At 37.7% G+C, this 26,761-nt stretch overlaps 1 protein-coding gene across 2 annotated transcripts in view; it reads left to right on the top strand.

Moving 5' to 3' along the window:
* Positions 1-26,761, top strand: part of LNPEP (leucyl and cystinyl aminopeptidase) — a 91,482-nt gene that overhangs the window by 31,416 nt on the left and 33,305 nt on the right. For both annotated transcript variants that reach the window (XM_014467607.2, XM_023749756.1), the window contains exons 2-7: positions 4,786-5,626; positions 10,699-10,837; positions 13,399-13,530; positions 23,379-23,499; positions 24,376-24,530; positions 26,538-26,651. In XM_014467607.2, the coding sequence (XP_014323093.1) occupies positions 4,809-5,626; positions 10,699-10,837; positions 13,399-13,530; positions 23,379-23,499; positions 24,376-24,530; positions 26,538-26,651 (1,479 nt within the window). In that variant the 5' untranslated portion in view covers positions 4,786-4,808. The remainder of the gene's footprint in view (positions 1-4,785; positions 5,627-10,698; positions 10,838-13,398; positions 13,531-23,378; positions 23,500-24,375; positions 24,531-26,537; positions 26,652-26,761) is intronic.

Below are 26,761 nucleotides of genomic sequence, written 5' to 3'. Positions count from 1 at the left end.
TTTTTGGCTTATTGATTTGGAAATACACTCCATTTCATTTTCTCTGAAAATATGATAGTAATTTGAAGGAATTAAAGTCTGTTGGAAGTTTGCTCTTTTTAATTCAAATTCTTCACCATGTTTGCCATAGCTTTACTTTACTTTTACTTTTAACAGTCCTTTATAGGTGAGGAAAGTGAAACTAAAGCATATTTGGTAACCTGTTTGAGATCAAGCATTTAGTGAAAGAGCCAGGATTTTAACCTCTGTCTAAGTTAGGCCTTTAAAATAAAATAAAATAAAATAAAATAAAGTTAGGCCTTTAACTCTGTAATATGCTATTAATCAAATACCTTCACTTGGCTATCTGACAGATATTAAATATGTCATTTCCCATGTCCCATACCAAATACCATCTCATACTCTGTTCTCACTATCGACCCCCCCCCCCAATAAAACAAGAGAGAATGAAAACCTATATTTTCCAATCTCAGTGAATGGCTTTCCTTCTTTTAGTTATCCAAGCCAGAATTGTATAGAGAATTGACATATACTTACCTCTATCTCTTCACCCTATAGGCCCATCCAGCCCAAGCTGGTGTCAAACAATTCCTGTGTAATTCTCCTTCAACACGACTTGTCATGTTCTCCTTTTTACTTCCACTGCTACTGTGACAGTTTGAGGACTTTATATCGACCTGGGTTGCCTTTATTGCAACAATCCAATTCATTGCTTCTCACATTATCTAGATGAAGAACTAAGGTTTCTTTTTTGTTTTTAATCTGTTGCAGAAATTTTGTAGGCATATAAAAAATAAATCCTTGGAAAACTTAAAATGAAAAAAGACATGGAATATAAGTTCCATTTTGAATTTGACAGATATAAAATTACTCTGAAATTTCTGTAGAAGTTTTCAATACTAATTTTCTATGTGTATCCTGTCACAGACAGATAACAAACAATTTGTGGATTGGCCCTGGTCCATAGACAACATTGAGGAACACCAGTTCATGGTATCTGATGAAAAGAAATGTCTTCAGCTTTCTCAGATTATAACCACATGGGCCTATGTTATTTAAAACTGAAATATTTCAACTAGGACATTCTTTGCTCTTGGCTTATGGAGAGCTTGTATATGTGTATTTAAGAGGTTTTACAAAATTTCCTGTTTCTTTAAGACCCCTTCTTTCAATGTGAATAAAACCCATGTGAGCAAGGGGTAGTCATGTGTTACATTATAACTTAATGCTAAGATCAAAGTTTACAAACTTCAGAATCTAAAGCAACATTTTCTTAAATAGGCTTAAAGTACAATCTTCATGGGCTACCTGTAATAAAAGTGATTTCCCCTCATTTGATATATTTAACTTGATATGATGGCACACATATACAAAAGTTTGTTTCTAATGGGCAGTAAAATACAGCAGATGGGTTGATGTGTTCCATTTATGAAAGATTAAAATTCTATATACGTATTAATCTGACTGGGTGATAAATAATAAAGTTACCTGGATTTTGACAGGCATCTGACTAAGTCCTTGTCAAAGTTTTGAAGTTGATGAATTGTGGACAGGAGATGCTAAAATGGTCAGACTGTGGATTATCCCTTGGCTTGAAACAGGGCATGGCTTAGGAATCCAAAAACCCAAAAACGAAGTTCTAGAGGGATAGATGAATTCAGGGATGGAAATGCTCTAAATACTAAGCTGAGATCATACCTAGAGTTAGTTTAGAAATTTATTAAATGAAATCATACTGCCCAGACCCCATTATTGTCTATATCAGGTCCGACACAGAACAAAACACATGAACAGATGCCTAAGAGAACATAGTTTTCCTATGTGAGATTTTTTTTAAAAATCATAAAAGAAGGTCTTTTAGACATTTTAAAATGAAAAGGCAAATTTAAGCAACTAATCTGTAGCATGGCCAGGTACTAAAAAATTACCACAGAAGATTTCTAACCATTTAGTGTTCATTAAGAGTTAAAAAAAATTTTTTTAATTCAATTACAGCAATATTTGCTGTCAACTAGACTCCCAAACACGGTAAACTATGAAAACAAAACAAAACTTTGTCACAGAAATTGGGGTGTTATAGGAAGTTTATGAGACTAAATTCCCAAAGCAGGATGTTATAACTATCATCCTTCTTCCATTTCCAGATCATTCACAGGAGGTGGTTAGATGGCAACTTGCTAAACCCACACCTAGAAAGTGATTAAAAGTTTTATTCAAAGAAAACTTTTAAACTAGCATAGCTTTTGTAAAGTTGAGGTTGGAGAGGAGGGAGGAAAAGGCAACCTAATTGGTATTTCTATTAGTTATCCACCTCCCAAAGCAAAAAAAGGGGTGAGATAAAGTGAAAGAATGTGTATTTTAAAAGGTAATAAAGAAAAAATAAATAACTTGTTAATTTACATTGTAGCAAGTGCCTCTGAGTTATGGAATAGAGGTGTTCACCAGGTGGACTGGATGGAAAGGAGAAATGATGACCTTGTAGGCGAAGGGAACAGAGAGGAGAGAAGGCATGTGGAGGACAGCATGAAATAGCAGCCTGGCTTGTTCTCAGAGTAGAAAGCAGTTTGGAATGGCAGGAGCTTACCCAGGCATGGAGTGACTAGTGTCTAGCCCAGTGGTTCTCAACCTTCCTAATGCCACAACCCTTTAATACAGTTCCTCGTGTTGTGGTGACCCCCAACCATAAAATGATTTTTGTTGCTACTTCATAACTGTAATTTTGCTACTGTTATGAATCGTAATGTAAGTATCTGATATGCAGGATGTATTTTCATTGTTACAAATTGAACATAATTAAAGCATAGTGATTAATCACAAAAACAATTTGTAATTATATATGTGTTTTCCGATGGTCTTAGGCGACCCCTGTGAAAGGGTCGTTCAACCCCCAAAGGGGTCGTGACCCACAGGTTGGCGACCCACAGGTTGAGAACGCCTGGTCTAGCTGATCATGGAGAAGGCTTACACCAGTGCTTCTCAAACTTATGGGCACTTAAATCACCTGAGGGTTTATTAAAATTCAGATTAAGGAAAGGGACTTGAGAGTCTGCTCTTCTAAAAAGCTATAATTTTGAGCAGCAAGACTATAAATTTTGTCTTAATATTTATTGATACTTTGTTTCATGGATTATGAGTTGCCACTGTTTAGTTATTTAGTGTTTGTTGAATAGCACAAAATACAAGGCATTTCTGTTAAGCTAGATATTAAGTAATTTTATGTAAGTTTGCTGTGCTGATGGAGAAATAATACTCTTAGCAACTTCATTGACAAATACAAAATAAATAATTTATATAAAGCTCTCATCACTTGCTGAATTAGTTGAGTAGGGGAATGCAACATTATAATGGAAAGAATCTAAAATTTGGTATCAGATTTTTAGAACTAAGCTCCAGTTTCAGTTTTGTGACTAAATAACTGTGACTGTAGGAAGATAAATTAACCTAACCCCTCTTTCTATTTTTTTCTCTTCTTGTCTGAAATAGGTATAATACTTTCCATTTCATAGAATTATGAGAGAAATGATATGTATAAAGTACCTTGTAGGAAAGTTTAATGGGGGTTTCAATGATCAAACTTTTGAGATCCCTTAAAAGCTAAAATTGTGTGATTCTTAAATAAAGAATATTGAATGGCCCTAGCCAGTCCCGGGTTCGATTCTGGTCAAGGGCATGTACCTTGGTTGCAGGCTCCTCCCCGGCCTGGGACCTGGTCGAGGCTCAAGCAGGAGGCAACCAATCGATGTGTTTCTCTCACATCAGTATTTCTCTCTGCCTTTCCCTCTCTCTTCTACTCTCCCTAAAAATCAATGGAAGAATATCCTCAGGTAAGGATTACAACAAAAAATAGAACATTGAATGATCTGATCCTAGGAATTATTGATCTATGTGTGATTATTTACCCGTCTACTTTTTGAGTCTATTTTTTTTTTCTCAGTGACTCTTAGCAAGTTGGAGACTGTGGTTCTTTGTAGTTTATAAAAGCTTTTACCACTACCCAACCCCAAGGTCCACCTATACTCATGGCGTATATAAAATGGTTGTTACAGAGGGGTGTATGTTGTACTTCTGAATGTTCTGGAAGCATGAGCAAATAGGTTGGATTACAGTTTTATCTGATTATTACCATTCTTTTGTTTTATTTTTAGTATATCTTGATCATGGAAATTTTCTATATAATTTACCACTTTCAGTTTGCTGTGGAACAGGAACACTCTTCTTCCAGGAGGAAAAAGTAACCCAGCCTTTTGCTTAGCCATTATCTAAGTCTATAAATGGCACATCAGTGATCCTCCGTAGGGAGTCAGAGAAGAGACCCACAGAGGCCCTAGATGCAGGGATTCTGGATTCTGGTGCCAGTACCCCCAGAAGGGGGACATGGATTGTGGGTGGGCAGGGCACATCTCTTTGATCTTATTGACTCCTCACCCTGGGGGGCAGGCACAGCCAGAGTCAGGCCAAAGCAGGGCCCTCTGAAGTTCAGGACAAGGGCCCAGGTTGTTGGGCAGGAGTGTATGAAGGAAATTAGTATTTAATCTCAGTTACCTTTTTTTGATACTAACCTTTGTATTTAGCTTTCTTGTTTCATGACTGTAGTATACTTTATGCCTGCGTTTTTAATGGATACAAGAAAATTTAGCATCTTATTTAGTTCAGTAGCTCTGAGATGGAAATAAATCTTAGTGATAAAAAAAAATTCTCAGATTAAATGCAGCCTTGCTAATAGACAATTTATTATGAGCTTTTCTTCCTAACTCTGTGCCTTGTCCTTATGTTTTGGTTTTTTAGATCGGCTTCCACTCCCCAGGAATATGATTGAAAACAGCATGTTTGAGGAAGAACCAGATGTGGTGGATTTAGCCAAAGAGCCTTGTTTACATCCTTTAGAGCCTGATGAGGTGGAATATGAGCCCCGGGGTTCACGACTGCTGGTGCGGGGTCTGGGTGAGCATGAGATGGACGAGGAGGAAGAGGATTATGAGTCGTCTGCCAAGCTGCTGGGCATGTCCTTTATGAACAGAAGCTCAGGCCTTCGGAACAGTGCAACTGGCTACAGGCAGAGCTCAGATGGGACTTGTTCAGTACCCTCTGCAAGGACCATGCTGGTCTGTGCTTTTGTCATTTTGCTTGCCATTTCTGTAATAATGGTGATTTATCTACTGCCCAGATGTACCTTTACCAAAGAAGGCTGCCATAAGAAAAACCAGTCAATGGGACTCATCCAGCCCCTTGCAACCAATGGGAAGTTGTTTCCGTGGGCGCAAGTCAGGCTTCCCACTGCCATTATGCCTCTGCACTATGAACTCAACCTGCACCCAAACCTAACCACAATGACATTCACGGGTTCTGTGACGATCTCGCTTCAGGCTCTTCAGGCCACATGGAATATCATTCTTCACAGCACAGGCCATAACATTTCAAGAGTGACCTTTACGTCAGCAGTTTCAAGCCAAGAAAAACAAGTTGAAGCTCTGGAATATCCATTTCATGAACAAATCGCCATTGTTGCCCCAGAAGCCCTTCTTAAGGGGCACAATTATACCTTGAAGATAGAGTACTCTGCAAATATTTCTAGTTCTTACTATGGGTTTTATGGTATCTCCTACACAGATGAAAATAATATCAAAAAGTACGTAGCACTCTTAAGTAATTCTGCTTCTTCGCTCTGTGAGACTTCTGCAATATGGATTCCTTTGCCCACCCCAGAGACAGTAACTACAATTCTTTAACATTTAGGATGTTATGTGTGAAAGAGTAGTATGGTGATCTGGAAAAATGCTTTTTCTTTCTTAGTCAAAACCTTGAACAAATATATCATGGTGGGGGTGGGGACATGCTGATGGAAGGAAATAGATAAAGATTATACCTATTACTGTCTTCAACACAAAACGTATATTATTTTGAGTTTTTATATCTTATAAGATGAACCTAGTTTTCTGTCGCCTTACAGGATCTCTGTGGGAAGCAGAGTAAAGAAGAGTATGGATTATTCTTTAAGACCTATTTTCCTTATGTGCGGAACTTTTAGGAGGTGCTTAGTGAGATGAGAAAGAGGGTGTTAAGATGTGTGTGGTTACATATGTGATTTTTAGTGTCTTTAATCTTTGCTGGTTTTTTTGTTTGTTTGTTTGTTTTTCTTTGCTGGTTTTTTTTTTTTAATCCACTGGCTATTTTGAATTTGACAGAAATTTTTTTTTAAATCTAGGAGAGACTTAATTTGTTTTTTTAAAAAAATGACTCAAGCTTGGCCAGGTGTGGCTCAGTGGTTGAGCATCAACCTATGAATCAGGAGGTAACGGTTTGATTCCCAGTCAGTGCACATGCCCAGTAGGGGGCATGTAGGAGGCAGCTGATCAATGATTCTCATCATTGATGTTTCTCTCTCTCACTCTCCCTTCCTCTCTGAAATTAATATATATATATTTAAAGTGACTCAAAACATAAAAGTACTCAGCTCCCTATTTAGACCATGTATTTTGCACTTTAATTGTAGTATTCATAGCATGTAGTTTGAATTTCCAGAAAGATGCAGTGTACACCGCATACAGGTTATTCTTAAAGTAGCAGTAATGTCAGTTTTCTTATGTGCTCAAAGTCCTTGTTAGATCTGCTTCACGCAGCTGGAGCATTGTCTCATATTTTTTGTAAACCAGCATGTGAATTACTGATGCCATTTGGCTAATGCATGCTGGTGTATTGAGAAAAATAGAAAGAATATTTAAAATCTATTTGAGAAAGTTTTTTGATCTTTCTTAAATGGGGAAAGAGACAAAAGCAGGATCTGTAGCCCTATTCAGATAACTAATTCTTCTCTTTTTATGTAATACCTTTAATGGCTCTTCATGGGATCAGACATTAAAAGCAAATTTATAATTGCAATGGTAGCTCGGGCGTCTTTGCTTTACTTCTCCTTCCGTAATGTCTATCATTCTAGGAATTGTAGGATATACATTTAAAAAGTGCTCTTAGTGTGCAAACAAACCTATGAGGCAAATCCTTTATCATCTCTTCCAAGCAGATTATTGCCCTTGGAGGAGTCCCATAGTGCCTGCTACTATGTAATGAGAGGGAAAATGTTATGTGGCAGAATAAATGATTTGAGGTATGGTCACTTGTTGACTCTTGCTATGGGCTGGATTGAGGTGTGGAAAATGCTAGAAAAATGGAACACAGTTCCTTAAAATTAAGAAATAGTATTTTAAAATCTTAAATTACCAGTAGTCTGTGAAACTCTGCTGTTACAAAAAATATATAAATTCATTAACCTACTTGGTTAGATAAAAGGAGTGCCCCACAAGAATGCATATCTTTTTTTTTTAATTTTCTTTTCTTTTTTTTTAAAATATATTTTATTGATTTTTTACAGAGAGGAAGGGAGAGAGATAGAGAGCTAGAAACATCGATGAGAGAGAAACATCGATCAGCTGCCTCCTGCACATCTCCTACTGGGGATGTGCCCGCAACCCAGGTACATGCCCTTGACCGAAATCGAACCTGGGACCCTTGAGTCTGCAGGCCGACGCTCTATCCACTGAGCCAAACCGGTTTCGGCAAGAATGCATATCTTAATGCAAAATAAAATTTTAGCAGATTATTTATACCTTTGAATATATCTGGAAACTATAATTCAAAGCAATTTTTGGGTCTTTTCGCCACTTTTAATTTTGCGTAGTTCTATTAGAGAAGTTTTTTTGTACTTTTTATCCCCTCCTAGGTTTAAGAAGAATAAATATTTAAACAAGTAGGTAAAGTAATTAAGGGATATATTTCTTATTGACTGGAAAATCAGAGTATATGTAAATGTCAAACATGTATTGACACTGCTGTGGTAAAGGAAGCTTACCAGTGTCATCTAAGAGGTGAAGATGGCCAGTAAATCTAGAAGTTGTTGATGTTAGACTTAAGTTCTAGATAACAAACTGATGTTAAAGGAACTAGTAAACAAATTTAGGTTGGGGATGTGTTTTATGTCCTTGTCTTTCAATCTGTCAGTGTCTTTTTCTTGAACTCTTGAAACATCCTCTTAACTGATCTCCTGGCTTCTAATCTTACCACACTTTCCTCCCATCTTCTTCAGTGTTGTCAGACTTGTATTTCTAGAAATACAGATCTGACCATGTTAGGATCCTGTAGCAGTTCCTCATTTCTAACATGATTTAGTTCAAGATCTGGCCCTTGTTTTTTCAGTCATAGTGAACTTCATTCCTGAATTCCAACGATAACAGTAGCCCATATTTACTGAAAACTGAAGTGCTAGGAGCTGTTCCAAGCGTTTTATATGTTTAGTTGTTTATCCTATTAAACCCACTAACAGCAGGATAGCAATATTTTATTTATTTTATGGATGAGGAGGCAGAAGCACATAGAGTAACTCATTTAAAATTTATGGCTAGCAAGTAGCAGAGGGGAAACTCAAACCCAAGGCCATTTTAACTCAGAGGCCACATTATTATTATTATTATTATTATTATTATTATCATTATTATTATTTTAATTGACCTCAGAGAGAGGAAGGGAGAGGAAGAGAGAGATAGAAACATCAATTAGCTGCCTCCTGCAGGCTCCCTACTGGGGACTGCACCTGCAACCCAGGCATGTACCCTGACCAGGAATTGAAATGTGACCTCCTGGTTCATGGGTCAGTGCTCCACCACTGAGCAACACTGGCTGGGCTGAGGCCACATTTTTAACCACTGTGTTGTACTGCCTCCCAAGTTCACACTCTTTTCCTTTATCCATTGTTATCCCCAGTGCTTTGAATTCTCTTACCTGACCCCCAGCTAATTCATAATTGTCTTCAGGACTACTAGAGGTAGTACTCAAACTGCAACTAGTATTTCTGAAAGCAAATGCAGTCACTAATACAAAAATAAGCTTCAAGGTACTGAAATAAGTAAGATAGATTATAAGTATCATCAAGCAGCAGCCTTCTCAAAGGGACTTTTATGTGAAATAGTTATTATTACATCTCTTTTAACAATAATTTAAGATTTTATTTGTCTTAGCATATTATGATCCAAGTTTTATCCAAAGTGATGGTCCAAGTAGACTCTTGTATATGAATAGTATGGCTATCATCAAACAAATATTATGGCTATCATCAAACTTTACCCCCCTAGTGGCCTTCCTCCAAAATCTTTTATTAACTGGGTAAGAATTTAGGAGTGGGGTGAAGAAATGTAGTGTTAGAAATGTAATATATTTAAATTGTTTCATTTAAGTTGATGGTTATCTTCTTTACAGTTTACCCAATAGAAATAATTATTTGGGCAAATCCTTACCAGAAAGACAGTACAATAATTTTAACCGTGAAAGAAGAGTTATCTAGCATTTATAATAAACATCTACGTAGGACTTTATAGCATATCAATAGTTTTTATTATGAATAGTTTTATTTGATTCTAACAAAAACCCTAGGTGTTTGTCTGGAGATCCTATCTCAGTCCTAAATTTGATAAATAAGGAAATTGAGACATAGTCATTTATTTGCCTGATGTCAGATGGGTGGTAAATTGAAGAGTTTATATCTTCTAATTACAAATCCCACTCTCTTTTCTACCTATCTTTTAAAAGTGGAAATTTCGCCCTAAGCAAGTGAGGCTATCATGTCTAAAGTGGTAGTTGTATACGTACCATAATAACTGGTACCTGAAATATGCACACCAGGGCCACACTTGCCCTGATTATACTGCAGCCATGTTTGCATGATTTCCCAAATGCAGATGTTTTATTCCTCTGCCTAATTGAAAACTTTCATTTCTCTTTTTCTTTATATACTTTACTCCCAGTCTTTAGATGAGTCAAATTCTCAAGTGCTGTTGCTGTGTTCTAGGAGGGAGAGGAAAATGTTAATTCATTTCTGAAGAGAGTAAAGGAAACAAACATACTATAGGACAACTGGTTTTTTTCAGTCTTCCTAAAAGTGCAAGTTTAAGGTTTAGCATTGTGAAGCCAGAGACTTTACAGATGAGTAATAGTAATTAATGATCACCCTTCATACTGATTTTCCATCAGAAGCCTTCTTATGATCTCAGTGGCCATCTCTAGCCCATTGGACAGCCATCCTTTTTTTTAAATTTAATATTTTTATTTATTTCAGAGAGGAAGGGAGAGAGAGAGAATAAAAAAACAGCAATGGTGATAGAGAATCATTGACCGGCTGCCGCCTGCATTCCCCACACTGGAGATCGCGCCCACAAGCCGGGCATATGCCCTAACCAGAAATCAGTGACCTTCTGGTTCATAGGTCAATGCTCAACCACTGAGCCACACTGGCCATACAGGACAGCCATCCTTATTCCCTGAACATATACTGCTCTTTCGTTGTGCTTCCCATTCTTTCCAGATTGTACTTTCTTCCCTTCTCTACCTTTTCAAATATTCCTCACTTTTTAAATGCCCTCTTCAGATTTTGTCACCAGTTTCCTTACAATGTCTCAGCTGCTAGTCAGAATCTGTTCCCTACCCTTTGTGTACAGATGAGTAATAGTAATTATCCAGTGCTTTGTTTTCACTATTATGGCATGATTTGCAGCCTGACAAGTTTTTATTCATCATATAACCTCTATCCCTCCCAGTTGATTGTGGATCCTTTAATGAGTAGGACTGTACAGTGTTTATCTTAGCATCCCTAGTTCTTGGCAAGGTACCTCGAATAAGTAGTTGCTAAATAACTATTGGATGAATTTGCATTTGTTTTAGGTACTTTGCAGCAACTCAATTTGAACCTCTGGCGGCAAGATCTGCTTTTCCTTGTTTTGATGAGCCAGCATTTAAAGCCACTTATACCGTCAAGATCATAAGAGAGGAGAACTACACTGCTTTATCAAATATGCCTAAGGTACTGTTCTGGTTCTTGATTATAAACTTTTGAGTGGATCTCTTTCTTTGTTGAGAAGACTTGAATTCCTCTTTGTCATATTGTTGAGAATGATTGAAACCTCATACATTCTTATTCTTTCTTAAAATACATACATAAAAGTTAAAATATATGTTGGAATCAACTGAGAAGTCAGCCCGCTGAGCACTTGAGGAAAGAGAGAGACCTGCTGGGTATGGAATGTATGGGCAGGAAACGTGAAGTGTGTGCTGTGTACTAACGATGTACAAAATGATTAATACTGTGAACTGAAGATCAGAGTGATATTTTCTGAGATGTGGTATATTTGCTATTCTAAACAATGATATTTGATAGTGTTGAATCATGATTGACCTGGATTTTTTATTAGTTATTTAAGTCAGTATTGTAAACTGGAGGTTTAACAAGAATGCAAACAACTTTCTTGTATGTAAGCTCTACATGGGAGGCAACAAGGATAAAACCAAGCAGAATTGTTTTTATGCCAAACAGAATGGAGGGGGTCCTTTTGTTGACACCTGAGGGGCTGTGTGCAGCCTGATAGGAGCCTCCCAGAGCCTATGTGGCTAGTGGAGAGGAATAGTCACATTCAACAGACTATGGACTGAGCCTGTTAGGCCAGAGAGGACATGATCTGTCCTTCAACGGGGACGTTACTTCAACAGCTCCACTCCCAGACATACTCTTCACCTTCATCTTTCTCTGAAAGAGGTGGAATGCCTGCTTGCCTCGTATTCCACAACATATTGCAATTCATGATCAGAAAATCCTATAAGATTGCCTTCATTCCCTCATCTTGTGGCTACTACAGACTTCTCTAATGATTTTAATCCCACTAAACCTTCTTGGGGTCATCTTGGTACTTTCTGAAGCCATTTTGATGCCAGAGGATTAGGGCCAGACTTCCCAGACACAGGTGGGAATGAGGCCCTTGGGATGCTACTGAAAGAAGCATTTTCAGAAGCCTACATGGGAGGATGGGATGTGGAAGATTTTATTGGCATGGAGTGACTTTTCTCTGGTTCCAATGTCCCCTTTCCCCCAAGCCAGTCCTGAAAAGGGGGCAACTGAGAGTTCAGCAAAGCCAGAAACAGGCCCAGTGTCCAGAGTTTCTGTTCTACGTTGCAGCCAGGTGAGGTTCAGCATTCTGGCCAGATTAAAGTCTATTAGTCCACGTGTGAAGCCTAACATGGCCATGCACCCTGCAAGCACAGGAGAGCGCAGCCCCCTGCAGCAGGAGTCCCAAGAAGGCCCAGTGCCCTGGAGCCTAGAGAGTGAACTTCCTTTGTTTGGAAGTTTATTATTTAGATTTTGCTCGATTGCAGTGGTCACACCCATCCTGGCCAATTATCTGTTTCCAGGTGTGATTGACAGGCAGGCATTTTCCCATATCTCTCAGACCTTACTGGGCATGTGTCTAAATTGCCTTTGTCTAGACCAGTAATTCTCAACCTTCCTAATGATGCGACCCTTTAATATAGTTCCTCATGTTGTGGTGACTCCCAACCATAAAATTATTTTCGTTGCTACTTCATAACTGTAATTAATGTGCTATTATGAATCGTATTGTAAATATCTGATATGCAGGATGTATTTTCATTGTTACAAATTGAACATAATTAAAGCATAGTGATTAATCACAAAAACAATTTGTAATTATATATGTGTTTTCTGATGGTCTTAGGCAACCCCTGTGAAAGGGTCGTTCAACCCCCAAAGGGGTCGCGACCCACAGGTTGAGAACCACTGGTCTAGACCCTTCCCCCACAGTCAGCAGGGAACAGACTTAGAGTGTTCAATGAAGCTTTTTGGCAAAGCTGTATAAATGGTATGCCTATATCTAATCTTCCCTTTCATGCCTTTCCTGTTAAATAATAACCAGGCTATTACAATGGCATCAGTTTGTAGTGATATCCCAGCTTTAGCTCTTTCAATGAGTTTATTTGTAGCAGTAGAGAGGAGCATGCTATATCATAAGGAAGGATTTTGGTTTTGATGTTGTTTTAAAGGGGAGAAACAGAGCCAATGTTACTTATTATCTCTAACTTACATTTATTTATTTTTTAAAATATATTTTATTGATTTTTTTACAGAGAGGAAGGGAGAGGGATAGAGAGTTAGAAACATCAATGAGAGAGAAACATCGATCAGCTGCCTCCTGCACACTCCCTACTGGGGATGTGCCCGCAACCAAGGTACATGCCCTTGACCAGAATCGAACCTGGGACCCCTGAGTCCGCAGGCCGAAGCTCCATCCACTGAGCCAAACCGGTTAGGGCTAAGTTACATTTATTTAAAGCCATCTTTTGAGACTAAAAACTCCTTAAGGATTTTCACTGTAATTAATATATCCTCATGATGAAGAATGGTAGAACAGACAGAGACTAAGGGCCATTAGTTTAGAAACCAGTCCTGACAGATTAAAATATGCCAACATCTTTGCTATTTATTTCCTATTTGAATTTTTCAGTTTTTCAGCTTATTTGTCACTGTCATTTATTCCCATAGTTACAGAACTGTCATCTTTTCCCCTTTGCTTGTAGAAGTCATCAGTCAATATGAAAGATGGACTTGTTCAGGATGAATTTTTTGAAAGCGTGAAGATGAGCACTTACCTGGTTGCTTTCATTGTGGGGGAGATGAAGAATCTGAGCCAGGACGTAAATGGAACCCTGGTATGTTGTTATGGTATTGGTCTTGAAAGAGGTTGAGAGGAATTCTTCAATTATTTCTGGTAACTGCTTTATGGAGGATAACAAGGTTTTGGATCACAACTCTGACATCTTGCAATTCAGAATTATTACTTTTTGCATAGTTGTTTACTGTTATCAATTGAATACCTGAAAGTCAATAATTTTCAAATTTCTTTTAATTTTACTTTTACAAGTAAATCCCAGTAAGACAATATACAGGGTGGGCAAAAGTAGGTTTATAGTTGTTCATATGGTAAACATTACAATAATTAATAAATAATTATACAAGACTAAACTATATGTTTCGCATACTCACAACGGCATGTATAATAAAGCTTCTAGAACTGTGTTGTACACTATGGTGGTTACTAGCTTAATGTGACTATGTAGGTTTAAATTAAAATTAGACAACAGTATAGTGGCTGAATGAGATGTCCTTCATTTATGGGAAATTTTTCCATCCATGGGAAAAATGCCTTTGTGGAAGCTGTGGGATCCAGCACCATACGCCATGGGAGCTGGAGAAGTCTTGCCCACCTATGCATCAGCTATTAAGCAGTCAGACCTTGGTCCTGCTTGTGAACCTTGTAGTGGCATGTGAAATGGTTTCAGCTTCCTGGCTATAGTTTGGGAGCATTTCAAAAACTGTCTTAGACCAGTGATTTTAAACCTTTTTCATCTCATGGCACATATAAAATAATTACTAAAATTCTGTGGCACACCAAAAAATAGATTTTTGCCAACCTGACAAAAAATAGGTATAATTATTTTTTTATTTACACTGGATAGCTATTGTTGTTTTGTCTGTTGTCATTTTTTTTAATTTGTCAATCTCCGGGAAAAGAGGTCAGTGCCCCTGACTAAATAGTCAGATGTTGCATGTTTTAAAAATTCCTGTAGAATACCAGTTGAACATTGCTGTCTTAGACAGTTGCTCTCTTGGACAAGAGAGCCTTTGTGGAAGTCCAGATTTCCAGCAGAAAAGTTCTAGCGTACTATTGGAGGGAAAAAAAGTATGAGTTTGGATGCATTGGAGAGGACAGTTAGTAAAGACTGGAAGAGTTAACTGCTACTTCAATGTGAAGTCAGTTACACAAAACATCAAGGGACATGAAAAATCAAAGAAACGTGACACCTCCAAAGCACAATAATTTTCCAGTAACTGATCCCCAAGACATGGATATCCATGATTTGCCCAATAAAGACACTAAAATAGCTGTTGTAAGAAAACTTAATGATCTACAAGAAAACACAGAAAAACAATTCACTGAAATCAGGAAACACACAAGCAAAATGAAAAGCTATAAAAATAAATTAAATTAAAAATAATAAAAAAGAACCAATTAGAAATTCTAGAGCAGAAGAATATAATGAGTGAAATGAAAATTGCAAATAGAGAGCATGAACGGCAGAATGGATAAAGCAGAAGAAAGAAGATAGGAAAATTTGATATCTAGTCAGAGGAGAACAAAGAAAAAAGCAGGAAAAAAGGTGAAGAAAGCCTATGTGCTTTATGGCACCATCAAATGAAATGATTTGCTAATTATTGGAATTTCAGAAGGAGAATGGAGGGAGAAGGGGGCAGAAAGATTATTTAAAGGAATAATGGCTGAAAGCTTCCCCAAACTGGAGGGATTTGGATATCCAAGTTCATGAAACTCATAGATTACCAGACAAACTCAGTTTAAAGACAAGACATACTGTAATAAAACCACCAAAAATCAAAGAAAAACTTAAAAGTAGAAAAATGTAAAAAAATCCTTATAATTTACAAGGAAACCTCCGTAAGTTCATTCGTGGGTTTCTCAACAGAAACAGAGGTCAGGAGAGAGTCGTATTATCTGTTCAAAGTGCTAAAAAAATAAAACTGCCAACCAAGAATACTCTTTCCAGCAAAGTTATCACTCAGAAATGGAAATAAAGACTTTCCTAGCTAAGCAAAAGTTGAGAGAGCCCATTAGACCTACCTTACAAGAAATGCTAAAAGGAGTGCTTCTAGCTGAAATGTAAGGATGCTAATTAGTAACAATGAAAATGTACAACTCATTAATAAAGTTAAGTATATAGTCAAATTTAGAATACTCTAATACTGTAATATGATGGTATATGCATCCTATGGGATGCATAAAAAGGAGTTCTAAGAGGGAAGTTTAGAGTGATAAATGCCTACATTAAGATAAAATATCTCAAATGAACAATCTGACTTTACACCATAAGGAACTAGAAAAAGAAGAATAAACTAAACCCAACATTAGCAGAAGGGAGGAAAGAAGGATTGGAGCAGAATTAAGTGAAATAGATACCGGGAAAAACAGAGAATGGATAAAGAAGATGTGGTATATATGTACTATGAAATATTACTCAGCCATGAGAAAGGAGGAAATCCTTCCATTTATAACAACATGGATGGACCTTGAAAGCTAAATGACATAAATCAGAGAAAGACCAATACTGTATGTCACTTATATGGGGAACCTAATAAAACCAGACTCAGAAACAGGGGCTAAGGGATGGGGAAAATAGGGAAATGTTGGTCAAAGGGTTCATACTTGCAATTACAAGATGAATAAGTTCTGAGTATTTAATGTGCAGCATGGTTATTATAGTTATAATACTGTATTATATACATTAAAGTTTCTAAAAGAGCAGGTATTAAATGTTCTCAACACAAAATAAGAAATTGAAATGAGTTGAGGTAATGGAGGTGGTAAACTAATTCTACTGTGGTAATCATTTTTTTAAAATATATTTTATTGATTTTTTACAGAGAGGAGGGGAGAGGGACAGAGAGTTAGAAACATCGATGAGAGAGAAACATCGATCAGCTGCCTCCCACACACCCCCCACCGGGGATGTGCCCGCAACCAAGGTACATGCCCTCAACCAGAATCGAACCTGGGACCCTTGAGTCCGCAGGCCAACACTGAGCCAAACAAGTTAGGGCTGTGGTAATCATTTACAATATGTAAGTGTATCACATCAACACTTTGTACACCTTGAAGTTACACAGTATTTGTTAATTATATCATTGCAGCTGAAAATGAATTAAATTTAAAATTTACTTCCTCAATTAGTAGCCACATTTTTAGTGTTGGGGCTAGTGGCTACCATATTGGTATATCATCAAGACTGAATATTTCTATAAGTGCAGAAAATTTTATTGGACAGCCAGTGCTAAATCTAGAACATTGTTCAGACTTAAAAGATAGCATAAAAATGTAGTTCGAAGGAATACTCCAGGTTGTGATTGGAGTAATGAGTAAAATTGTTTAAGGGTCTCGTGTATCTGTAATTCATCAAAATTGATTATTTGTTCTAATTAGGCTTCTATTTGTCATTAGTGACTGTCTGTAAATGAATTTTCTGCATTAATTTTACAGTAGAGACCTAATAAAGCTGACAAAATAGAAGAAAAAGGTCCTTTAAAGCCAATAATGATTATTCTTCATGATAGAAATGTTTTTGATCCCCACCAGGGAATATTGTCTACTTTTGAACACATTCAATTGTATTGGGTTTCCTGTCTAAACTAAAGAGCTTTATTTTACTCACAGTATTCTTGGATCATATTATTTTGTTAATTAAAAGGGTATACTTCTTCTGTTATAAAAGACTAGAGGCCCAGTGCACGGATTCGTGCACATTGAAAGGAAATTAATTAGAAGGTGGCCAGTGGGGCGGGACTGGGTGAGATGGGCTGGACACGCCCTGGAGCCAACCTCCCACAGTCCCTCCCCAGCCAGCTGCACCTGGGGTGGCACTGGGGCTCGAAGGGTGTCTGCAGAGTGAGCAGGGTCCCTCCGGCAGGTGGGGTCCCTCAGCCTGGCCTGCGGGGATTGGGCCGAAACTAGCAGTCCAACATCCCCTGAGGGGTCCCAGAGTGTGAGAGGGCACTCTGCAAAGATGCTGTTGCTTGGCAGCTCCTGTGTTGAGCATCTGCCCCCTGGTGGTCAGTGCGCATCATACCTACTGGCCAGTCACTTAGCCTTTTATATATATAGATTATCATGTCTACCCCATGATAACTTAGAATATAAAGACAGATATAAGGATTATCTGACTGTTTATTAGCAATAACATGGTATGCCTTTATGCTCAATGTTAAAGAATGGAGAATTATTCAAGAAGTAAAGTGAGTGTTAAGAGTAAGTGTAGACTGCATATTGAATAAGTGTTCAATATGATTTACTCACCTTTGGGTTGAAAGAGTTTTTGTCAAGTCTAAACCAAATAATTTTTCAGAATCCATTCAAAAGGATATTAAGACTGTTTTCAACCTGGAAAAAAAAAAAAGAATAAATTCCTCTTCAAGTGTTGCAGCACAAAGCTAGCCCCCGATTTAGATGTTGTGCCTTGATAAAACCTAAAAGGCTCAGTCTACAAAGTCAGGTTTGCTTCTTCATGGCCCAGCGGGTGCCAAACCATCCTCTCTCCTGGAAGCTTTCCCACAGCTGGGCTCAGTCATTCCCTCTGACCTCTCAGGGCACTTCAGTTATGTCTCTGCTGCAGTTCCTGTCACACTGTTTATTATAAACCGCCCCCCCCCCCCCCCCCCCCCACACACACACACTTTTTATTATATTCCGAAATATATGCAGGCTTGGCTTCTTTTCCCTCTGTTCTCTCTCTCCTCCCCACTTTTTCTCCTCTATCTCTCCTTCCCTCCCTCCATCTGTTTCCTAATACATCCCTCTTTCTTTTTTTCTTTCTACTGCTATATTGGCTTCTAACTGCTTCAAATTCATCTGATATTCAAGGTCCTCTTATAAATTAGACTATCTTTCTAATTGCTCCAGTGTGAATTCTTCAAATTTTATACCTCATTCTGATAGGTAGGTAGGTAGGTAGGTAGGTGGGTAGATAGATAGATAGATAGACAGACAGACAGATAGAATTGAGAAACTTTTTTTGCTTTTTATCTACATGTTAGGAAGCAACATGGTTCATCATGGAATGTGGAGTCTACAAATCTTTCCTCTACAGTTTACTAGCTGTATGCCCTTGGCAGATTGCTCTGTGATCCTCTCTAAACCTTACCTTCCACAACTCTAGTACTATATTGCCTGACTAGCCTGTTCTCTCAAGGATTACATTTTTTTAAATTCCTGTAAAATGTTCAGTACCTCGCAGATAGTAATACACACACACTCACACACATGTGTGTGTGCGGAAAGTACAGTCTCTTTTTTTGCATATGCAAACATTATGAATTCCTTGTATGTCTGTAAATATGAATAACCTTTATTATTTTTAATGCTACCCAGTAGTAAATGTGTTTTGAAAAATTTAACATTATATGAATAAACAATTTTTATTAATTTGATATCTTTTTAGTGAGAAATGGAGAAGAATCTAACATGCATGGAGTTACACTTTTTATTTTCTAAATCTAATGAGGGGGAGGCATTAGCCCTGTGTTGCTGATGAAGAAACAGTGTCACAGAGAAGTTTAGTAGTTGACTCAAAATTATATAGCCAGCAAGTGATAATCAGAATTGTACTGTCCACTACAGTATGCTGCCTCTTACACCAAATGACTTAAATAACTTCTGTAGGTATGGTGACCAGAAATTCAGACTTGGAGTCTACCAAAGGAGTTTTGTTATTTTAAAATGTGACAGTGTCTAGGATGGTTTCTGTTTTGTAATATTTGACATTAGGCCTATTTCACAAGATACAGGAATAAGGCAGTAGGGCTTTGCTTACTAATCAGTCTTACCAAACAACTAAAAATGTCAGAATTGGCTGTAGTTTATTAAATATATTGTGTTCAGTGGTAGAGACTAATATGTTGTCAAAGGCCCAGGGAAAGAGGAACATTTGTTTTATTATTTCTGTCCATTCTCCAGTGTTCAGGAATGCCAGAATTATGTAGGACATTCCAGGCCAGTTTTAAAATACACTGCTGTTACCTGTTTGTCTTTAGGTTTTTGTTTTGTTTTATTTTTCCCATTGCCTGACTTTGTTTTTACCATAGGCAGGTCTAATTAGTAGAATCAGAATTCAGTGGTGGTTAGTCAGATGTGGACTATTTAACATTTGAACAGAACCTTCAACAGCATTATTCATATGAAGTTATAATTTTAATTTATTCATATTCAGTCAGGAACATGGCTTAGTTCCAAATTTCTGCTAAAGCATTTCCACCTCAAGTGTCTCTCCACCAGCCAGGGACATAGTTTATAATTTATATCTTTCTCCTGAAGTCCAATCTAATTAGTTATTTTGGATAGACTTGATACTGGTTTTTTTGTTGTTGTTGTTGTTTTTAGGAATATATATACATTTTTTTATGTGTTCAGCTATCTGTTTAGGAAAGCTGGTATTCTTTTAGGAGGCGGCTATATTATTATCCTTTTGGGTGGGGAATGAGGTTTAGTTCTGGTTTTGTTTTTGTTTTATCTATTTTTTGCTTTTATTAAATTAAGGGACAGATTAAGTTAAACCTAACAAATCTGTTACTCCTCAGTCTAAGAACCCTTTGCTCTGAGTCTTTAGTGGAGTCTTTTTTAGAAATCTCCTAAAGGTCTTCGCAAGAAATCTTGCAAGAAAGGTTTTAAGTTGTTAAGTCTTAAGGCCTGAGTGCCAGTTGAGTTCCATTTAGCAGTATTTAGAGTGCAAGACCAGAATGCTGGTCAACACTTTCTTTGTTAAACTAAATTGCCCTTTTTGTTTAACTTCTCACTGCTTCTGTTGCTCCTAAAACAAGCTTGATCTTAGTTATAAGGACCAGACAATTTATCTCTATTGAGCACTCATAGCACATATTCTTTTAAGGAAAAAGAAAAGAAGTAAAAATATACCAAAGTACCTTTTTTCCTAATTATTGTACACCAGAAATGGGACTAAGTGGGTCTTGTGGTCAGAGTTCAGTTTTATGTAAACTTCCCCTTCCCCTTACTTTTCCTCGGAGGAAAGATGCTTTTCACGTACAGTGATGGAAGTGGCCAAATGGTGTGCCTGGCAAGAGGATGTTTAGGAGGAATCTGGGTGATATTGGGATAGCATCTTCTAGATGATTGCATTAATTATAACATAAAATATGTATGTTTGGAAAGAACAGGCAGAGAGAATAAAGACATCTCAAATTCCAAGTGATCTTGATACAATCATTTATAATAACACACTTTAAAAGAATATGTCAAGCTTTTTAATTTTTTTAGCAATAACACTTATTTCTTCAGAGGGGAAAGGATGCAGGAAGGGCACTTTTCAGCAGCATGAGCTTGAGTTCCCTTGGCAGGTAGTGACTGAATTCAATAAGCTGTGGTCATAGTCCTATACCAAGGGCTGCAGATGGTAGAGTGCTGGGCTGGTGAAGTACTCTTGGCCACATGCTGTGGGAGGTTACATTTCTTCCATAGTTACTTTAGAAAGCAACACATTTTTAATTGGCTAACTCTAGTTCTAGACCAGGGGTGGGCAAACTTTTTGACTCGAGGGCCACAATGGGTTCTTAAACTGGACCGGAGGGCCGGAACAAAAGCATGGATGGAGTATTTGTGTGAACTAATATAAATTCAAAGTAAACATCATTACATAAAAAGGTATGGTCTTTTTTTTTTTTTTAGTTTTATTCATTTCAAACGGGCCGGATCTGGCCCGCGGGCCGTAGTTTGCCCACAGCTGTTCTAGACACTTCATTCTTCCAGTAATTTGCCAAAATTTCTAGTCACACATATTTTTCCCATTTCTGATGGAACTCTATTAGTAGTAATGATAATAACTACCATTTATTGAACCATTATATTGTGTCAGGTACTATTCTAAGTTCTATAAATGTATTAGCTCATTTAATCCTCACAGCTGCCCTGTGAGTGTAGGAGCTACTTGTATCGCCATCTATACTAATAATAGAGGAATATGCAAATTGTTCGGGATGCCATCACAGTAACAACTGAACAGCAGGCTGAGTGGGGCGACAGGCCAGCAGGGGGGTTAGTGAGGAACAACCAAACAACTGAACAGCAGGCTGTGTGGGGCGACCAGGCTGGCAGGGGGTCAGTTGGGGGTGATCAGGCTGGCAGGAGGGCAGTTGGGGGTGACCAGGCCAGGGTGGGGGGCAGTTAGGGGCAATCAGGCTGGCAGGCAGAGATGGTTAGGAGTGATCAGGCTGGCAGGGGACCAGTTAGGGGCAATCAGGCAGGTAGGCAGGTGAGCAGTTAGGAGCCAGCAGTCCCAGATTGTGAGAGGGATGTCCAACTGCCGGTTTAGGCCCGTTTCCACATGCGGCTCTTTGGCCCCTTGAGTGTGGCTCTTCCTAAGCCTTAGGAGTACCCTAATTAAGTTAATAACAATGTACCTACCTATATAGTTTTAAAAATTTGGCTCTTAAAAGAAATTTCAATCATTGTACTGTTGATATTTGGCTCTGTTGACTAATGAGTTTGCTGACCACTGCCCCAAGGGATCCCAGATTGGAGAGGGTACAGGCTGGGCTGAGGGGACCGCCCCACCCCCCCGCACAAATTTCATGCACCAGGCCTCTAGTTTTATAGATAAAGATATTGAGTCATACAACTAGCAGAGACTTGAACCTGTCACTCTAACTACAGAGCCTGTACATTTGACGCCATGTGTCCTTCATGTTTCTGTGATTAATGCATATGACTCTATAGACTGAAGCCCCACATAAAGGGAATTATGGCTTAAATCTATTTGACCTCTTAGAAATAGTTAACAGGTTTTCAGTCCTTTAATGGGAGACTAAAATTAATTTAAAATGAGAATTCACCAAATGATGAATTACTTATTGTCTCCATTTCCCACCTGATGAAATCTTTATTTTGAGGTTTTTATTTTCTGCCATGTCTTGTCCACATTCCCTTTTCCAGGGGAGTATAGAGGTTTTTGTTTTTTTCCAATCAATTAAAAAACAGTAAATATTGCTTTTAAAAAACCCATTGCTTTTAACATAATGGTTTACATTTTGTCTTTTGATACTTATTGAATAATATGTTTACAGTTAGTCACATCGTATGTGTTTAACTTATGCACTTAGAAAAAGAGAGAAAGAATAACAATTTAAGTAATGTGGTTGATTGCATCTGCCATCCCCCTGAGCGAGCATGTGCCCTGGAGTGAATGGGGAATGGGGGCATGAATTTATCATCCCCTTAAATTGGCTTTAGTTACTATGTGCCACTCATGGAGTGTTTCACTCTTCTGGGTGTGATTATTTTTTTTATACAATGTGGTCTATTTTTTTATACAACTGGAAAAGAGCAAGCCCTCCCAAGGCTGGAAGGAAAACTGGCTGTGCCTTACTGAAAGAGAATGTGTTGGTTTATAGTTTTTTTTTCTAGGGTAAGTTCAACAAATGTGCAATTTCTGCCTTACGTGTTTATTTTAGAACTAACTCACTCTTAAGATGCGATTCCTCTGTATCGAGTGCCTGCCTGCTCAATGCCAGGCACTGTGATAGGTATCAAAAGAATTAAAATTTGGTTTTGTCCTTTAAATAATTCACAACCTTAATAGCTCATAAGCAAGGGAGGGTAACTATAGGTAATGGAGAGGAAGAACAGGGTATTGTAAAATTAAATGGGCAAATGCTTATAAATTGCTGTAATCTGACCCAAAATAGTTTATTTTGGATGTTATGTTAACTTTTTAAAAAAGGAATTGTTAAGGTTTAGTTTTTTTTAACATCTTTGTATGCCTGGAAGTGATTTGATAAACTCTGTGGGTGCTAAAAGAACTGTAAGCAAGGATTTTTGTCCGGAAAAATCTTGTAACTCTCTGCAGTTTCACGTATGCCAACCTTGACAGCATTCACCTGAATAATGATTTATACCTGGCCTTACCTCATACATAATGTTTCCTTCTAGGTTTCTATATATTCTATACCAGAAAAGATTGGCCAAGTTCACCATGCCTTGGAAACAACTGTGAAACTTCTTGAGTTTTTTCAAAACTACTTTGAAATTCAATACTCACTTAAGAAATTGGGTAAGAATCAAACAGTGCCTCTGATTTTCGTTACCATTATAACCTAGAATCATTTTGAAATGTTTTTTAGAAAGAGCTCTTGCCAAAGTTATTATAAAAGAAAACCAAGAAACACAGTTAATGATTTAAAAATTGTTTGTGTTTAAGATCATTTAGATTTCATGAGTGTATCTGAATGTGGAGCTTCAAGTTTATGGGGCTATTACAAAGGTGCTGTGTAAGTGGAATGCACTTAGGGCTTAGTCTGGAGTTTAACTGATTCTAACTTCCTAAAAAGTTCCTGATTCAGATAATAAAAACTGAGTAATGGGCCTGGGCCGTGTGGCTCAGTGGTTAAGCTTCGACCTATGAACCAGGAGGTCACAGTTCAATTCCCTGGCAGGACACATGCCCAGGTTGCGGGGTCGATTCCCCAATAGAGGGTGTGCAGGAGGCAGCAGATCAATGATTCTCTCTCATCATTGATGTTTCTATCTCTCTCCCCCTCTCCCTTCCTCTCTGAAATCAATAAAAATATATTTTAAAAAACTGAGTAATGGAAGCTCTGGAAAGCAAGAGCATTTCAGTGCTCTTCAGCATGGAGCTGGTTCTGGGTAGAAGAGAGTTGGCCCTGCCCATTGTGAAGGAATTAGGTATCTCTTCTTTGCTAAGGAGCAGAGGAACAGTGACTCTACAGGGGTTTTATCGGGTTTTCATCAGCTGACCTAAGGTGAGGAGTATACAGGGCTAGAGTAAGGAACATTCCATTTGTTAGGAGTATAAAATGAACTCTGCCTCCTGATCCACAGTGATAAAACAGTGGGTGAACGATTTTGATCTAACCAGGAAGTACCTTAAATGAGGGAAAGTTGATTACTTTTTTCCTGTTATGTCCAGATTTGGTGGCTATTCCTGACTTTGAAGCAGGAGCAATGGAAAATTGGGGTCTGCTCACCTTCCGAGAAGAGACACTTCTGTATGACAATAATACTTCTTCAGCAGCAGACAGAAAACTGGTTACTAAAGTCATCGCTCATGAGCTGGCCCATCAGGTATTAGCAACCAAGGCCGTTTTATCTCATACCTGTGGTCTATTCCATATTCTAGAGCAGTGATGGCGAACCTTTTGAGCTCGGCGTGTCAGCATTTTGAAAAACCCTAACTTAACTCTGGTGCCGTGTCACATATAGAAATTTTTTGATATTTACAACCATAGTAAAACAAAGACTTATATTTTTGGTATTTATTTTATATATTTAAATGCCATTTAACAAAGAAAAATCAACCAAAAAAATGAATTTGCGTGTTACCTCTGACACGCGTGTCATAGGTCGCCATCACTGTTCTAGAGTGTTAGAATAAGTTTAGATGCTAATAATAATCTAGCTGTTTATTGTAGTATTGCTTTCATAAGAAAATGATGCTTTTGAACACAAACAATTTCAGATGAAAATGCCATCTAATATTTGTATAGGACTTTACAGTTTATAAAACATGGTCACATGTATGATCTCACTTTTCATAACTGCTGTAGGGCAGGTGAAAATCCCACTTACAGATGTGGAAACGGGACTTACCGTAAGTAAATGACTTGCTCAGAGTCACACAGCTAATGAGTGGCAGCACTGGGTCCTAAAGTAGCACTATCTCATCAAGATCTCTCTCTTTCCCCCACAACACACAGCTGTTTGCTACTGACAAATGCCAGCTGCTCAGTATAGCTTTGTGGGGAAACATCTTTTTCCTAAGTTGCACTCTCACAACACTTGAACTATAGTTGTCATCACTAGATTTATTTTTTCTCTCTTGCTAGAACTGAACTTTTTTTAAAATTAATTTGAAAGAGGAAGGGCACTCTTTGTATGCCATGGAGAAAAAGCAAGAAAATTATACGGGTACATGAACCTCCCTGTCTTCCCCAGCACCTGTCTCTCTTGTATCCTTGATGAGGTGCTCATCAGTGTTGGGTATGCTTTAGGGGTGTCATGTGGAGGATGTGGAAGAAGAGTAGAACATGCTCTGGGCTGTTTACTCCCTGTTCAAACTCAACCTGAGCACAACTGTGTAGCCCTTCTGAAGACTTCAGTACAAGCAGGCATATGAAGCATATACTCACTTACTATTATGGTGTTAGGCCTGTAGACAAGGGGTCTTTTAGGGGCTTTCCTATGGATCTTTTATTTCTGGGGCCTCCCACCATTAGTTGGGGAGTATTTCTCTGTTAGTTCGTCTTTAGGACTTACAAATCATCTTTGTCTGAAACAGGCTTTAGGATATCTTTGAAATACATATTCTGGTAATTCAAAAGTGTTTTGTTTCAGTATCTAGTAATCTTATTGTTTTACTGCTGGTTTGAGTCAAGCCTTAGGCCACACTGACTATTGCATACCTATCACCACACTTTATTTCAGGCATTTTTTGAGACATTTTTAAAAAAAATCTTCTTTCATTGTTTCCTTCTTACTTCCTCCTCGTAGAAAGCATTTAAGATCTTTCTGATTTCATTTATTTACATGCATACCAACTTGCTTGAGGAATGTTGTTTGAATTCTGTTTTGAGTTGTGTAAATACTGTCCTCAACTTGGGTAACTGAGGAGAAATTTGAAGTATGGACTCTCTAACTATAGGAAATTGTCACACAGAAATTTACTTTTTAGTTGTCATGGGTGGTTGTAGCTACAACAGAAAAGAATCTTACTAAATATTAGAAAGTAGAAGAATTTCATTATCTAGGAAATCTCATTTTTAATGAGGTGTCTAAAAACTGTTATTTTACTAATATGTAACATGTGTTAAATTGAAAAATATGCTAATTGCATATGTCTTGCTTGTTTTCTCATTCAATTAAGGTAAAATGTTAAAATTTTTATTTTACTTTTAAAGTAAATTTACACAGCTTTTATAAGTCTTTAATTTGAATATAGTTTATTTTAACTATAATGACTGCATTTTTATGTAATTATAATCTAGTTATAGGTGATAAACCTAACAATTCAATTATTAGAACATTCTTGAGAATGTAACTATTGTGTTGGTTAATAGTTTGTTTTCCCCACAGTGGTTTGGTAATCTGGTAACAATGCAGTGGTGGAACGATCTATGGCTAAATGAAGGTTTGGCTACTTTCATGGAGTATTTCTCTTTGGAAAAAATCTTCCCAAAGCTCTCCAGTGTAAGTACAGTGTTTTTTTTTGTTGTTTTTTTGCCTACTATGAGTGCTAAGGGAGGAAAGACTCAAATCATATTCGCCATGTGTTTTCTATGCATTTGCAGAAATGAAAC

This window comes from Myotis lucifugus, unplaced genomic scaffold, assembly GCF_000147115.1.
Source record: "Myotis lucifugus unplaced genomic scaffold, Myoluc2.0 scaffold_0, whole genome shotgun sequence".
Lineage (NCBI taxonomy): Eukaryota > Metazoa > Chordata > Mammalia > Chiroptera > Vespertilionidae > Myotis > Myotis lucifugus.
This window is presented reverse-complemented; position numbering and strand designations above follow the sequence as displayed.